The sequence below is a fragment of the Aulostomus chinensis genome, chromosome 16 (assembly GCF_037954235.1).
Source record: "Aulostomus chinensis isolate RoL2024-O1b breed Wild chromosome 16, RoL_Achi_v1.0, whole genome shotgun sequence".
Taxonomy (NCBI): domain Eukaryota; kingdom Metazoa; phylum Chordata; class Actinopteri; order Syngnathiformes; family Aulostomidae; genus Aulostomus; species Aulostomus chinensis.
Window position 1 is genome coordinate 4,899,466 of NC_141335.1, and position 15,409 is coordinate 4,914,874.

The following is a 15,409-nucleotide window of genomic DNA, read 5'->3' on the forward strand; positions in this document are numbered from 1 at the left end:
ATCCCTGAACCGAGCAAATACAGCCATTATTTCCTTCCTCCTTCTACATAACATGTCAGTATTACGTCGTTACTACAGACAGAGTCAAGAGGGCAGATTTTGATTGATTTTCAATTTATATACACATGGAAGACTTGTGTTTTTTAAGTGGCAAGTGTACCATTTTTGCCCCCTACATGTTGCCACAGCTCATGGGGTCATTACCTAACAGTACCAACAGAGCTGCAACAGTAGTGTTCAATCCATATTGACATAATACGAAAGCAGCAACCCCCAGTGTTTGATGAGCTGAAACGGAAAACCTTGTCGCTTCAAAAATTGAAAAAAAAAAGACAAAGAAAATGTATATCCGGTGATCAACTAATCATTTTAATGTACGGCGTTTTCTTGTAGTTCTTGTTGAAATTTGCAAATCAGCATCTGAAGTTTTGGCTTTTTATATTCAGTCGCAACTTCTATTTTCGTCATTGGATTCTCACAGGCGGCGAGGGTTCAGGAGGTAGAGCAGGTAATTCACGGTTCAATTCCCCACACGTGTCACGACACCATGAGTTGATCCTGGCAGGGGAGGCCGGCACCGTGAATGCTTGTCAGCTGTAGAAGTCCCCTTTTTAGTAGAAAAAGCCATAAACAAATGGCCTTTAAATCAATTATTTAACTACTGGTGGTGTATTTGATTTTAGTTATTAATCTAATTATTTATCCAAGTTACAAATGGGTAATTAATTAACTTAAATGGTGCAGAATTAGTAGATAAGCCATTTCCTTGTCTTCCAGGGGGAGTGCCTGGAGTTGGACTTTATAAAAAATTAGATCTAATCACTTAATAAATTGATCTAGAATAGGATTTTTTTCTTATAGCAAACAAAAAACAAAAAACAAAAACCTCAACAGACTGATAACCAAACTGTCCTAAGTGACCCTTCTCCTTCACCCTCGGATGTTTGCTTTCCTCTGGTTACAAATAACGGATCTCTCAAACACGCCCACTCGCTCGCCATGAATTTTCTAGACAATGACCCGCTCTGTTCACACGTGGGCTCAATCGACATTAAACTATTATACTGCCGTACATATCACTATTATAAGGAGCTGCCTGTTCCACTAATGCAGACATTTGTGCCCTCAGTCCAGCTCCTGGGTTAGTCTCCCGGTACGTTCAGGATACGCTCAGATTTAAAAAGCGTGTGCGTCCATGTGTAAGGCCTGTTCTGTTAGCGGCCTTTCACTGTGCTTCCTGTTTAAAATGAGTCAACGTTTGTTTAGAGATGCAAATACTGGTGTTGCCTCTGTGGTGTTTGCTCTGCAGATTTCGAGCTCTTGCTTACTTTAAAATGCAGGATGGTGAAGATCTGTTCTGCCGACACTGACACAGAGAAATATCGGAAAACACACACACGGAGACTTAAGATACTGCTCATACTAGAGGAGCCGGGCCTCTAAATACAGTTTTCTTAATACAAAAGTCTGATTTGTGAGGCTGAAACTGTTCTCTCTAATGAATCTAGAGAGCCAGTAGATCTGTCCCGTTCCATCCATCACCGTGTTCAATATCTCAGGCACCTCTCATGGGATTCAGGGAGTGACGTGCATCACTCCCTCCCTTAGTATCGCACTCTCTGCACTGCTGCTACGTTGATCGAGCGGATTTATGCAAGTCATTGCTCCAGGTTGCGTCGACTGCGCCGTATTTGAATATCAGCATCATCAGGGATCTTGTTAGATTGGGACTTTACCATACAGGTTTTCATGTCATGATGCTGAAATTAAAAAGCAGTCTTAATACAGCAGTGAAAATGAACAACGGCTAACAACACTGGCGCACACCTGGGGTACCTCGCCACACCGCACCGCACGATGAGGGGTTGAGGGGGACGTGACGCGGCGAAACGTGAAACGGTGCTCACATCAAGCCAGCCGATCATCCTGAAACACCGGCGGCTTTGTGGAAGTTTGCCAGGTTGACCAGAAGTCTGTGATGCTTTGCCTGTGGGATTCCCCGATCCTGGCGGAAATCCAGCTGCAGGCCCTCCCTCTCCCCGCGGTGTTTTAATCTACCAAATGATCGACGGCCTTCAGGTTATTCCAACGTTAAAAGATATTTCAGTAATGGATGGAAAATATACAGTGAATGCCACTTTGCAAGTAGCATCCAGGTGTAGGGACTGTAGCTATGTGAGAACGTGGAAAGAAAATGGTAAGAGATGAAGATGTTTTGATTTCAGTAGAGTGAGCAAGTTATGACTCTCCTCCTCCTCTACTTGGCTTGGCTTGTTTGATATGAAAATGCATTTTGAATGACCTCACAGATGCCTCCAAAACTCCCAAGTCTGCAGCCCTCCGAGCTCTGTGCTCCCCGCTCTTTCATGTGATGACCGGGTTGGTCTATAATTAGCTGTGTTTTCGGGATGGCTGTAGCCTCGCTGCTGAAACAGCAACAACGCCAGACTCTTCAATATGCAAAACGCGTTTTGTGTGCTAAGGCCTAATTGATTCTGAATGAAGCATGAATTATTGATGAGGCAACACAAGTCTCCCTCTCTTTCTGCTTCGATTCCTCTATGTACGCGGGATGCTTTTTGACTCCGTGCATCTCTTGTTTCTATATTAGTTTATAGTAAACCCATCTGTTTGCGTGTGAAAAGGCAGCTGAATAGGAACTGCATGAGGCGTTTTATTGTGGAAGTCATGACACGAGTTACTCCTAACCCTGTAAACCTGTAATCCTCAACACCAAATCTGCTTTGCTGTAAGTCTCCTCTCTTCAAGGTACTGTTGTAACTGACAGGTAATGTCAGGTGTTTTTGTTGAGAGCATTCATCTTTTTTTCACAATGAACACGGGGATTAAATTATCACACCATTACACTATCAGTCTTGTAGTATTCACAACCTCGCGGATATTTTCCATCAGCTCTCCAGCTCGCTGCTTGTGTGCATAACCTCTCGTGTTGTAAACACGAGTTCCACTTGAAGGCGGCCGCTATCACAATCTCTCTCAGCTTCTGTCTGCATGTAGTCGCCATGGCAACAAACAAGGGGAAACACCTCAGCAGAGACAAAATATATCTAAAACTGAAAACTGAAGCGTGGACCATATTTGATGACCTAATGTTAGAAGCATGCCTGGAAATTCCTATATATATATATATATATACAATTGAAATACATGTTTGTTCAAATATAGGTACCAAAAAACAACAACAACAAAAAAAGTACTGCTGTTTGGAGTGAAAGTTTTTTTTTTGTTAGCACGGTTCTCAGGACTGTGTTCTGGTGTTATAATGTCTTTTTATGTACAATTTTAATTTAATTCAGAAAATGCAGTGAAATTCAGTGTTAGATTTACGTTAGTTCAAGGCAATTTAATTTTATAGCAAGTGTTTTTATCAGCCGTGCCACTGTGGAGATGATCAAGCTCAGTTTAGTGGAGCAAACAAAAGGACGTTTCCCTGTAGGGATCAATAAAATACCACACTGTCACTATTACCCACTGAGCCAAACAGGCAATGGGACAGGACACCCAACCCCAGTAATGTGGAGTCATGTGCTACACATTCAGCTGGACTGGAATTCAACCCCTTAAATTAGCAGTCAACTTGTTGTTCCATAGAGGAAAACCACGTATAAGTCAACCTCTATCAGGAGAGCCGAGTCAGCCCCTGGTGCCGTAATCAGTGTCAAATGCTAAGTTGCTCTCCTGGCTAATCCCGTGTCACCTCTGTCTCCTCACTGTTCTTAAAATACCACAGCCTCTCTGAGGTAAGTCTGCTGGTGTACGGCAGCGCTGAGATAAGCCAGATGACATAATTGGCGCTTAACTTTTTTCTCGCCAGGTCAGTGTGTATAGATTATCTGGTTGTTATTTCAGGCAAAGACAAATGTCATAACGAATAATTTATATTCTTTGTGGGAAATTTTTTAATTCTCTCTGGTCTGAACCACAGGGGGAAAGTTGGTTTTGGCAAACGAGTCATGAGTCAGTGACCTCGTTACATAATTTGTTTCACCAAGTACGAATTTGCGAAGAAATGGTGCCCTACGAGAAACATTTCAGCTTGCAGCGTGGCCTAATCTTTGCGCCCTCAAAAATGAAACATTTTATGTATTGCTCTAATTTGTTGATCTGGATCCATTTTTTTGCATTTCGTTGCCTGAGGGTTCTCAGTGTGGTTTTGTGGCTCAAATGTAGTTTCCAGGCATTCACGCTTCGAATGCACTCAGGGCTCAAACTTTTGTGGGATTGGATGGTCGCCCACTGACTAAAATTCCTTCCTACTATCTTTTCTAGTGGTGATCTCAAATAAGCAGCAGACAGTATCGCTTGCTGTAATGCGAGACTGTATTCAAATGAAAACTCCATGTGTAGAGGTTTTGAATCCAGCAGCTTCACTGGAGCGGCTCTTAATCGTGGATGCTCCATCTCAAGGCCTGGCTGCAGGTTGAGATGATTGAAGTTGCTAGTTAGCATGTCCAGTTTACTAAAAACAGTCTCTTTCTCCATGAAGCTGGGGGACAATTCCAGTTGATTTGCTTCCTGGCCTGGAGAGGATCAGCTGTGGGATCTCAGTCCCATCAGCCCCGCCTCTCTGCAACAGGGAGACCCTCCCTGATGCCCATGTGAGCATTCAGCCTCGCTCTGCCAGCAATCATGCTGTGGCTGGGTGGACACTGCAGTGCTGGCTAGGATGTGATGCGGATGTGACTGTTGAACATGAGCCAAACACACACACACACACACACACACACACACACACACACACACACACACACACACACACACACACAAAACCATCCAGTGTCTCTGAATGGTATGGCTCATTTAAAGAGCGTTTGCACTGTAGGAGAAGTTTAGATGCCATGCATGATGCATTGCTGGGCATGTCGAAGGCCTTGGGGTGTTTGAAAGAAACGTTATTTTGAAATCCTCACAGAATTTTTTTTTTTTAAGTACAGGGAGGAGGAGCTGCCATTTACTGCTCACTCACAGGACGAACACGTTTTGACCCTAATCTCATTTAAATCGGTACTTTTTAAAATGTTATCTAATGATTAATTATGAACTGTAGCCGCAGGATTGACCTTCACTAAAGTACAAGTATCATGAGGCCTCCAATTAGGCGATATAACGTCAGTAATCTTGCGCACAGACTGACGTTTAAAGAGATTCTTCCCTGGCCGATGCTGTTCCTCCCCACCAAGTTTGCTGAAAATCTGCCCTCATAGTTTTTAAATAATCCTGAACAGCACTGTCGTCAGAGGTAAAAATAAGTCTGACTCAGGTCAGGTGGAGTGGATTTTTCTGGGTTGTGCCCATAAATCAACTTTGTGGACGATTACGTAATCATTTATAAACGCATCATTAACTTTTAACATTGATATATGTGCCTTTTTTTTTCTTCTCCTTTTCCTTTTTTTGATGCCCAAACTGTGTTTCATAAATAAGCAGAAAGAAACATACAGTGCCTTCAACATCGTTCACAACCAAACTGTGTGCAAGAGCTAAACTTTATCTGTCCTGACATGTGAAATGAATTATGGGGCTGTACTTAGAGGGCACGATTGCATGCAGGCTATCAGAGGAATTCACATACATACACAATGAGGATGTTTAGTTTTGAAAAGCAGCAATTTCTGCATGGATGCTTTTCAAAGGCAGTGTTTAAAAAAGAAAAGAAAAGACGTGGTGATGCATGACTCAGTTGAGTTTTAGTTTTGGAAATACCAGCCACACCAGTGATCCATTTAGAGAGAATCAGAGGACCGTGACTTCATGCCAGAGAGCACAAATGCTACATGTCAACATGGATACACCACAGCAGTTATTGGCTGAAGTTTCAACTGAAACTAGAGCCTCGACATAAAGAGGGAGCCGAGAAGGCGTACTTCACGTTGTTGAGAAAACATCTGGTATGAAAAGCGAATCCTGTGCTCATCACTGATCAGCGGGGAGTTTTGTCGGTTAGCTTTCCCAGCAGGTGCCGTTTTGTGTGTTTGACTTACAAGGACGCGCTTCAGTAATAAGAGCTGATTTTAGATGTTTTGCTGCAATTTGTCATCAATTTGAATGTATTAAGACGGACTGAAGAGCTTTGAATCGTTCCGTTTGTCAGAAACGTCCCAGTTTTACCACAAATAAGAGAAAAAGAAAGAGAAAGGTTGATGTGCAGATTTCCGAGAGTTAAATTGACTTCTTCCTGTCAGTCTCATCATGACGCCAAACAATATTTCCTTATTTTACTCAGAAAGATATTTCATGTATGAACAAGTGAACAAGGAAGCTAATATAGCCACTGCTGCAGCACGGATACTAAACTTAATACCTGAGAAGAGTTCCAATCACAGGATCTCCAGCAGGACTCCAGTTGTTAGTTTCTATCCTCTGTCAGCTTCTCGTCTTCACCAAACTTTTTGAACTGAACTGAAAATTAAATCCTGAATGATCAATTAGAATACCAGCGTTTACCTCGAGACTGCTGCAACCCTGATCATAAAAAGACACCGTGGTTCTGTCAGACTTGAAGTTCGATTGCTCATCTAAGTTTTGCGATGTATAATGTTAATAAACATCTCCTGTATTTCTTTCTTTAGGGAAATGAAGCCAGTTACCCCCTGGAGATGTGCTCACATTGTAAGTATTTTGAGTTTTGTTTAAGGTTTAATATGTTGTTGGTATTTATCAGTAATTTGTTAAGCAGAGGTGGGATTTGTCAAGTTGCTGAGATCCGGACTTGCTGTCTTTTGGGTTCTCGGAAAATTCTTATCATAAGAGAAGGACTTGGGAGTATTTGGGATTTTGAGTGCGTGGTTAAGTAGCATTACTTTATTATCAGGTACTTACATGAACCAAAAGTGTGCACTGCTGTCCTTCTTATTATTTTCTCGTTTGAATTTCCATAAAATGTTCTATATCACAACATGCATATGGCTATCGTGACACAAGATTACAGTGACATGATGAAATGAAAAAGCTCACTCCTGCCAAATCTGATGCCTCTGTGTCATTTCCAGGTTTATCGTATTACTCACAATAGTTTCATGTGGGAGTGACATATTTCTGCAATCGTGTCATTTTTGCCACTATTTGATTACAAAATGTCTGCCTGTCAGACATCTTTAAGCTGCTCAGCTGTCTGAAGGAGGAGGAGAGCCGAGGAAATGATTCAGAATCCTTCTTTGTGCCCCTCCTTCACCTTCTCTTCCTGATGATGATACATCAGCATAAAATTTCTGCCCTGTGGTATTTAAACCGTCCTCAGAGATGCTGATTCCTCACCAGCTCGCTGTGGCGCAAACGGCACGCTTAACACCAGGAAGTTGTAAAGAATCAGGCTAAAATCGGCCCGCTGCTGCACAGATTTAATGAGTGCTGAGACTGTGATGGGTCCCTGTGTAGCGCTGAAGTGCTTCAGGGACCACATCACTGCTGAGCCCGACCTCATCCAGTCCCAGAACCAGTTACACCTGAAACCTGGTGTGTTGTACAGATATTTTTGGCTCTGCAAATGTCTCTCTAGCATTTTATCTTCTGTAATCTCTCTGTAAATTACCGCAGAATGAAAAATGTGCGATTGGCAAAGGTAGACCTTCCCTGCAGAAAACTGATGTTACAGAAGCACTTATAAGCGTTATCTTCAATGGCCAGTAGGGGGCGACTCCACTGGTTTCCATTAAGAATTCAACCCCTCCATTCTATGCCCACTTGTATGAGACTCTGAGACTCAGATATTTAGACATTCCAATGTCATCCATGGCTGATTCTGCATCCATTTGGCTTTTGAAATGCAATGAAAGGCCCCGTCACTGTGCAGCATGTTGGGCGTCCGTCCTGAGACAAGCTGATCTTTGTTCAGGCAAAAAATCGGTATCATATTCCTGGCACCAATAGAACAACTCGAATTGGGTCAAATCAGTATAATTTAGAGACGTATCATATATGCTGAGAAATATATTGATATTGTCTTGATGTTGTGATCGGAGACTAGATATCGTTTCTAGATTTTGGTGATTGTTAGATAGATAGATTACTTTATTCATCCCCGAAGGGAAATGATGTCGTCGTAGCAGAATACAATAAAAAAAAAAAAGTACAATGGAATAAAATAAATATGGAATGAAATACTCATGTAGAAGAAGAGTAGAAACAGAAATAAGAATAGGACAAAAACACTTAAAAAAAACACAATAAAACAAAAGATAAGTTATTTTATGAAACAGCGCGAGTGTTGATGTCTTTTTCTGTTTTAGCTCTTCTAATATTTGCCTCTACCCACTTAGCCATAAAATCCATGTTACTGATGACTATTTGTCAAAAATCTCATTGTGTTAACGTTTAGTGAAAGCACTGATTAGTCATCCTTACAGCAGTTTAACAATATTTATATTGCAATATTTGGACAAAAATAACCCAGACCAAGTTTAAACTCGAAAGAAATAATGATTAAATGTTTATCGTGACATTGTCCTGCAGTATTTATCGTCTTTGGCCCGTTTATCGCCCAGCTCCGGGGTGACAGGTATGACAGCCACAAATGTGGCAACTCTGGGTTGCAAAACTCCAAATGTTGCTCAAAAGATTGCTGGAATCAAGACTTAAATGTCTGGCTGTGTGATTTCATCCAGCCTACAGATCACCTGCACTTACACACTCAGTCCAAACGAAACGCTTGTCGAGTGAGCAGAGCTGTGGACATCGTCTGGCTTGTCTGTACTTAAATTGTATGTTGGTAACATCATGGGGGACAGGACCTTGGCCTGCCAGGCCTTCCAGACATTCCTCCCCAGGATTATGCCACCATGGGGGGGGGGGGGGGGGGGGGGTTTGGATGATGCACGGCCCTGAACTGAACCCTTCGCTGTCGGTGATATTTACAGCCTCTCTTGCTTTCTCTGTCTGTCTCTCACCTCATCTCTTTTACCGTCCCAAAACATTCCCAGACGTTAGATCGCTTTAGTGGCATGGTTCAGATCAAATTAACCAAACCATGGTCCACTTGGAGAGGAAGTCCAGATTTTGTCTGGAGCACCAAGATCTGGTTGTTTGGTTCAGATCCTGGTGCTCGGTGGAGCTTTCACACTCGTCGATTTGGTCATCACCAAATGTCATCACCAAAGTGTAGATGGAACATGCAAATATGCAATCTATGCATACGAACATACGTTTATGTTCCTGCAGATGTTTCCTTCGTTTCCTCAAGTTGGAAACGTTTTCAGTAGTCTAACCCCTTTTGACCCCCCTCTTAGTTTGTCTTTAATTTCTCCCTCTTTCTTAGTCTTCTCCTTTGGCGTTCTCCCCACGTCCCTCTCCCTTCTCGAATGAAGCAGCTGTTCAGCTCATCAAGTGCTGCTTCGGTGGGTGTAGCATTAGCGGTGGAGAAACTGGTCAGATAGATTGACTCTGCTGCAGCTCAGCGTTACCGCCCCCTAAACGAGATACGAACCAGCACAATCTAACACCCACTTGCTTGTATCTGTCATCAGACATTTCAGTTAGTTGATGTACAAAAGAGCAGAATCACAAGTTAGTGGGCTGGTGGATGAGTCTTCTCAAGGCTACAATCCTCCCCTCAGTGCAGCGTCTCACCGCAGTTAGCTTATTCAAGCTCAACTCAGGCGAAAGTTAATGTGTACTTGTGGGAATGTGCATCCCCCCCCCCCCCCCACACACACACACACACACATACACACACACACTCTGTCCCCGCCTAACACCACAACACCCTAAACGCATCATGCTCTCACTGAGAAATTCAGCGGAGAGCTTGAACCCATCGCAGGCCTGTCTGGAGCTTCCGAAAATAAACAGCAGGCAGCTTGCTGGAGTTCCTTGTTGCTAGGGGTTTCCCTGAGGGCGGGAGCCAGAAGCACTGTTGGTGGGGGTGGTGGGGTGAGTTGGGGGTTTTCTGATGATGGCGCGGCTATAAATACACAGCGTGTGTGTGCTGCCCTGCTTTGTCCTGCGTTCAGGCCATGCAGGTGAGCTGTACATTATCTGAACGGCCAGGGCAATCAGCCTAATGCACTAAGTGCCAGCACTCTCCTGTGGAGCGCACACACTCCGGTGTATGGCCTGGTCTTAGCAGTGGCTGCATTCAGATAAAACCAAGGCAGTGTGTGAGGGAAGGGGTGAATATGTGTGCCGCTTTTTTTAGTCCTAGAAATGACCTGATTTTCAAAGCTACGGTTACACCAGAATTTGCTCTGTTTCTGCCGCTTGATAATTACAGCATGAAAACATCTTCAGCTTTTTAAAAATGCAGCTGTAAGCATAATTGTGGCTCACTAAATTTTGCTTTTGCAACATGTTCAGTACAGCTGGACTTTCCTGAATTGAGAAACAAAATTGTTATATACAGTAGGAGTGGGAATTACAGAGTATCTCAGGATGTGATACTTCTCCTGTGATAGTATCCTCATACAGTGAGTTTGTACTAGAATCAATAAATCGCTGGTTGATTGCTGTACAGTACAGTGTACTTCAAGATATCTGTGTAACTGAAGAAAATAGTGTACTGTATCCCTAAAGAGGACACATGGAAAAATTATGCATTTTGTCTTAGTTCCACAGGAGTTGATGACTTTGTGGATTAAGAAGCTTTTATGCAACGTATAAAAGACAACTGCTAACAGACTACAGAGGTCGTTGCCAAATTGAGAACTCACTTTGTTGCAGTGTCGTTGAAGCCATGCGTCTTTGGTGTATTCATTTTGTAGCCTTGCACTTACGTTTAGAAAAAAAATAAAAATCATACAGTTTAATTTGTGGGGATTTTTCTTGCTGAACAAAATGTGCAAGTCTCCTACACGTTTGTTTGCCACAGAACCTACTTTCAGCAGTGATTCTTAAACCCTGTTTGCTTTTTGGTAAGAGAACCGAGTGTACGGCGGTGCTCACATCTGGGTTGGCCTACAAAATATCATGCCTGCAGCACTCAACAATATGACCAAGGTTGGCATTTTCCAGCTGTCCCCATAATCCAATTTGATCGTCTCTTCATTACGCCTCCCTTCCTGGTGAGTGCCCTTGTTTGTAATATTCCATGCTCCAAGCTGGACACACGGTCTCTCTGTAAAATCTTTAGGTGTCCTTGCTCAGCCTGAGCTGTCCTTACATCTCCAGAGGCATTTTTCAGACAAGTGTAAACTCCCTCTGGGCTACAAAGGATGCTAAATATGTGTTGTGCAGCAGTGCCCTCTGGAATGACTGAGACTCAAGTGGACTGTGAGTTCCTGTTTCATGATTGCAATCTGTGTCTTTTTCTGTCATCCAGTATCCATCCATCCGGTGCTTTCAATACCACTCAGCCCTTATTGGCTCAGCGTCACCCCATTATACTAATTGGCACAGTGTCATGTGTCAGACACATGTAATCACTATGTATGTAACCTTCTCGTGTTTGCCCACCCTCACACCTTATCTTGTGTGTTTGGGTGAGCTATATACAGCAGCGGGCCGTAACCATCGGGAACATGCCGGCTGAAATTTGCTCTGTATACGATATCACTCTCCCCTGTCCGTCTGGGTCCAGGCTGGCTGTGTTAATGCAGTCACATGTCTCCATTAATGTGCAGGGTGAGCTGTTAGAGGGCTGTGCATGCTTAAGTGGACACATTCATTAATGACATTTTGGGAACATTGTGTTTTATAGTTTAACAAAAGTGGGAAGGAAAAGCCAGTTGCACTTAGCAGCCTTTTCTGTCGCACAGCTGTGCGGCTGCAGAGCTCCTTTATACTTTTCATAAATTCTGGGTCATCTGTTTTTAATTTGTATTGTTCTATTTTTAAGCACTGCTTGTCAGATGTCTTACTGTGAGGTGGATGAATCACATTAAAGCATTTTAGTACTGAAGTATTCCAAAATGGGTAAGGTTGGATTGGGTTTTTAAAGGAGGTCCAGGCGTAGGAGGAAAATAGCCCAATGATGACATATAGTCTGGTAATTGTTTAATAAAAATCCTCAACAGAACTTGAACATTTTATTGTAGTGTGATATCAAGTCTACTGTTTTAATTCTGATCAGAAAATTGTAGCCTGGCGTTTTTGTCTCCATCTTCTGGCAGTGAGTAGTATGACAAGTCACTCTCCACATGTCTTAAACTGTACTTCATAACCTCCTCAGTTGGCGTCAAGCGGTGGCTACCTTGTTTTGAGTATCAGACAGTCCCTGTGAAATTACAAGTTCCCCAGAAATAGTCTCATTTTGGGGGAGATAACATTTGAAACTGCGGAAGAGCCGCATCAGTCCAAATTCAAGTTAGCGGGGCGCTAACTGGAAGTAGCCTGCCTGTTCGCTGTAGTTTCTGGTGCCCCTGCCCTGCCCATAGAGCCCAGTATGATTTACCTGGCTGTGACGAGCTTAATGAGCATCGTGTGATCTCGTCTGGTGAGGGCGAGCATGGAAGGGACTCTTATGTTATGCACTATAGCTTGACTTCAGAGGGAAGTCACTACTTCATCAGGGAGTTTAAATAACTGAATAATTAAATACAGTCAGAAAATGATTTAAATCTGAGTGGGAGTTTTGTATCCAAATAAAATAATTGGCCTGTAAATGTCCCCTTATATCCATTGGTTATGGAGAAGCACATTATTTGATGCATTAGCATATGTGAACCTGTTTTCATGGATACGCCTCCGGAACAATTGTTTAAATACTCCTCTTCGTTGTGCATGCATGTTCTTTGAGTGTCGATGGGCTACTTTAGGGGGGAGGGGTTGACAGGTTCCAGTTGCCTAGTAACACTGTTGAGGGTGCATACAGTGTTTATGAAAGTGTGTATTGGTGTGTGCGTGCGTGTGTTTGTTGCGCTCTGCTGTGGAGTCTATGAGATTATTACCATAATCATCTCACAGTTACATTGGGTCTCCCTCAAAGCTGCTAATTAGCATAGCAGTGTGAGGAGCCTCTGCTGTGCAGCCCTCAGAAAACCATCCATCACTTGGGAACTTTTTAATTAGAAATTAGATCATTTTCTCCTCAATGTTCAACGAACTGAAAAGGTCCTCGATGTGAAATCCTGCTGCAGCGTTTATCCCTACTCTATAAATGACGTTTATCTATTCCTTCGCATCAGAGTGACATCTTTTTCTCTACTTTGTGAAAGTCGTATGCTGAACCATGCAATAAAGGCCAAAGAAAGGAACAGTTGGAATGCTAGTTTGCTTTCACTGCTGCCAAAAGCTCAAACATGCAGCTACGGCCGGGTTGAAAACACATCCGTCCACCATGACCGTCTCATTTATTGGAGAAATTTCAAACCGAATCCCTCCCAGCATCTTGTTTCATGAAGACACATAGATGATAAATTCGACAAATGCCCCCCCCCCCCCCCCAAAAAAGGGCTGGAAATGTGCAATATTGGATATTTCACGGGATGTCAATCAGGTCTGCTGCATCTGTAAGTCCCTCTCCTGTCTGTAACTGCACAGGTTGTTGTTGGTTTTCTCTCTGACTTTCATATTCATGCCGAGCACTTCAAGCCTGCTCATTTCTGGAGCACAGCCGTCCTTTTATTACAGCGGACATTTATTTGATTCAGCTCTCCTGCTTCATAACTCACCACCGGCTCCTACCTGCAATTGCATCACATTTTTAGATTTGGGCTGCAGGAATAGAGAGTGGCGGTCAATGCTTGTGATGCTGGCGATCGAGGAATTAAAGCTTATTTTACTGCACTCGCAGAAGAGAGTTTGCATAAGAGCATGAGATAATTGAGAGTGAACCAGGGTAATGTCAGTAGTTCAAGGAGACTAAACCGTAGCCGTAAAACTCCAGCCATGATGTTATTCCGGACTCTCCACATTTAGACAATTTCCAGAAAGGAAATTCTGTGTTTGATAATTAAAGTCACAGCGGAGGTTTGTGAGTGAGTAACTTATTCAACATGTCAAAATGCAGCAGGGCGCGAGGGGAAAATATTCCATCGTCTCTGTATCTTCTAACGACCTGACATCGTCTCTGTATCTTATGAGAGCGTGTGATCGTCCTCTGCTTAGGCGCACTGCAGCAAATCTGGAGGGACGACCACTGAATCCACCGACAATGGCGTCGTTCTCACGGCTACACAAAACAGAAATGACTAAAAGGCGTCAGCGCATCAAAAATTTGAGGGTGTTTTTAAAAATTACCGGAACGTGGAGGGAGCCAGTGAGTGTGTGTTGCTGTGGGGTCCTTTTGCTGGCACAGTTTGGACCCCTTTTGCCTTTTAGAGTGAAGGGCTACAGCAAATCAATAGGAAGTCTTCACCTTTGACCTGTGATGAAACACAGGCTGGGATTGATACAGGAGCCGTCTGTGCCAAGTCGATGTCAAACCTGTTTTCTGTCATACAGGAAGCACTGAAGATACTTGACTGGCTAAATGGTACGAAAATGCAGTTGTTTTCTAAGCCAGACTTTAAAAAAAATACAAATAATTTACCAGTTGTACTTTGAGGTCACAGTTTCATAATGAAACAAATCTGTATTGACATAAGATATACTGAGTGTTGTGTTTTGCACATTTGCCCTCGTACAGCATCTCTCACTTCCTCTAAGTCTTACGCATGGACGTGTCCTCACACCTCCCGGAGAATGAGCAGGTGCGGGAGGGGGGATTTGTTGGATTGTGCTAATAAAAGTCAAACGCTACCATGAGCCATCAAATATGCCCGAGTGTGTCTGTACGTAACAGATCTGTAACATGTTTTTTTTTTTTTCCCCTTATCCTCATCCTTACCCTTAGTCTCAGCTTAACTTACCCTCAATTCATACCTTAACCAAAATCTAAGACGTTTCGCCGTGTCAGGACTGGTCTTTGGTCGCCATGAGGACGAGGGGTTCTAATCAGGTTGGTGTTTGTGTGTCGTTCATAATGAAACTGTGGCGGGGCTCCACTAATTAATGAATGAGAAACATTTGGCTCAGCCGGGAGCCACGTTCATGTTTGATGCTGGCAGATGCGGTTCGAGACACAGGGGAGGGGACTGTTGTTCTTGCTGTCGTGAATAATACATGTACCTACTGACTTGGCGGCGAGAGCGGATCTGAGCGCAGAGATGCTTCCCTCTCACTGACTGGACCGCAGTTTGTGTGTTATAAATGTCTAAGTGATTATTCATGTGCGCTACAGCTTATCCCAGTGACCGCTGCGTGCAGCAGCGACCGTGACAAAAATCGGCTTTAATATCCGTCTGAGTCTGGTTTTTAAGTTCAAATTCAGCCTAAAGCAGGCCAAAATATCTAATTACAATTTTGGCTTCCGATGACTATGAAAACAAGATTATGGAGATAAAAAGATTATTGTGCTCTCAGTTTCTTGTGACAGAATGATGTAAAAAGAGCCTTTAGCTAACAGGAAAACCACATTTTGATTTCGAGGAATCTGATGAGGATCAAGCATCAGATCCTTCCGTCTCCCCAAATAATCATC

At 43.1% G+C, this 15,409-nt stretch overlaps 1 protein-coding gene across 1 annotated transcript in view; it reads left to right on the forward strand.

The window, feature by feature from the left end:
* The window catches only part of LOC147247243 (calcineurin subunit B type 1), a 29,746-nt gene that overhangs the window by 4,651 nt on the left and 9,686 nt on the right, over positions 1 to 15,409 (forward strand). Inside the window, exon 2 of the mRNA XM_086179894.1 lies at positions 6,591 to 6,630. Coding sequence (XP_086036020.1) covers positions 6,591 to 6,630 — 40 coding nt within the window. The remainder of the gene's footprint in view (positions 1 to 6,590; positions 6,631 to 15,409) is intronic.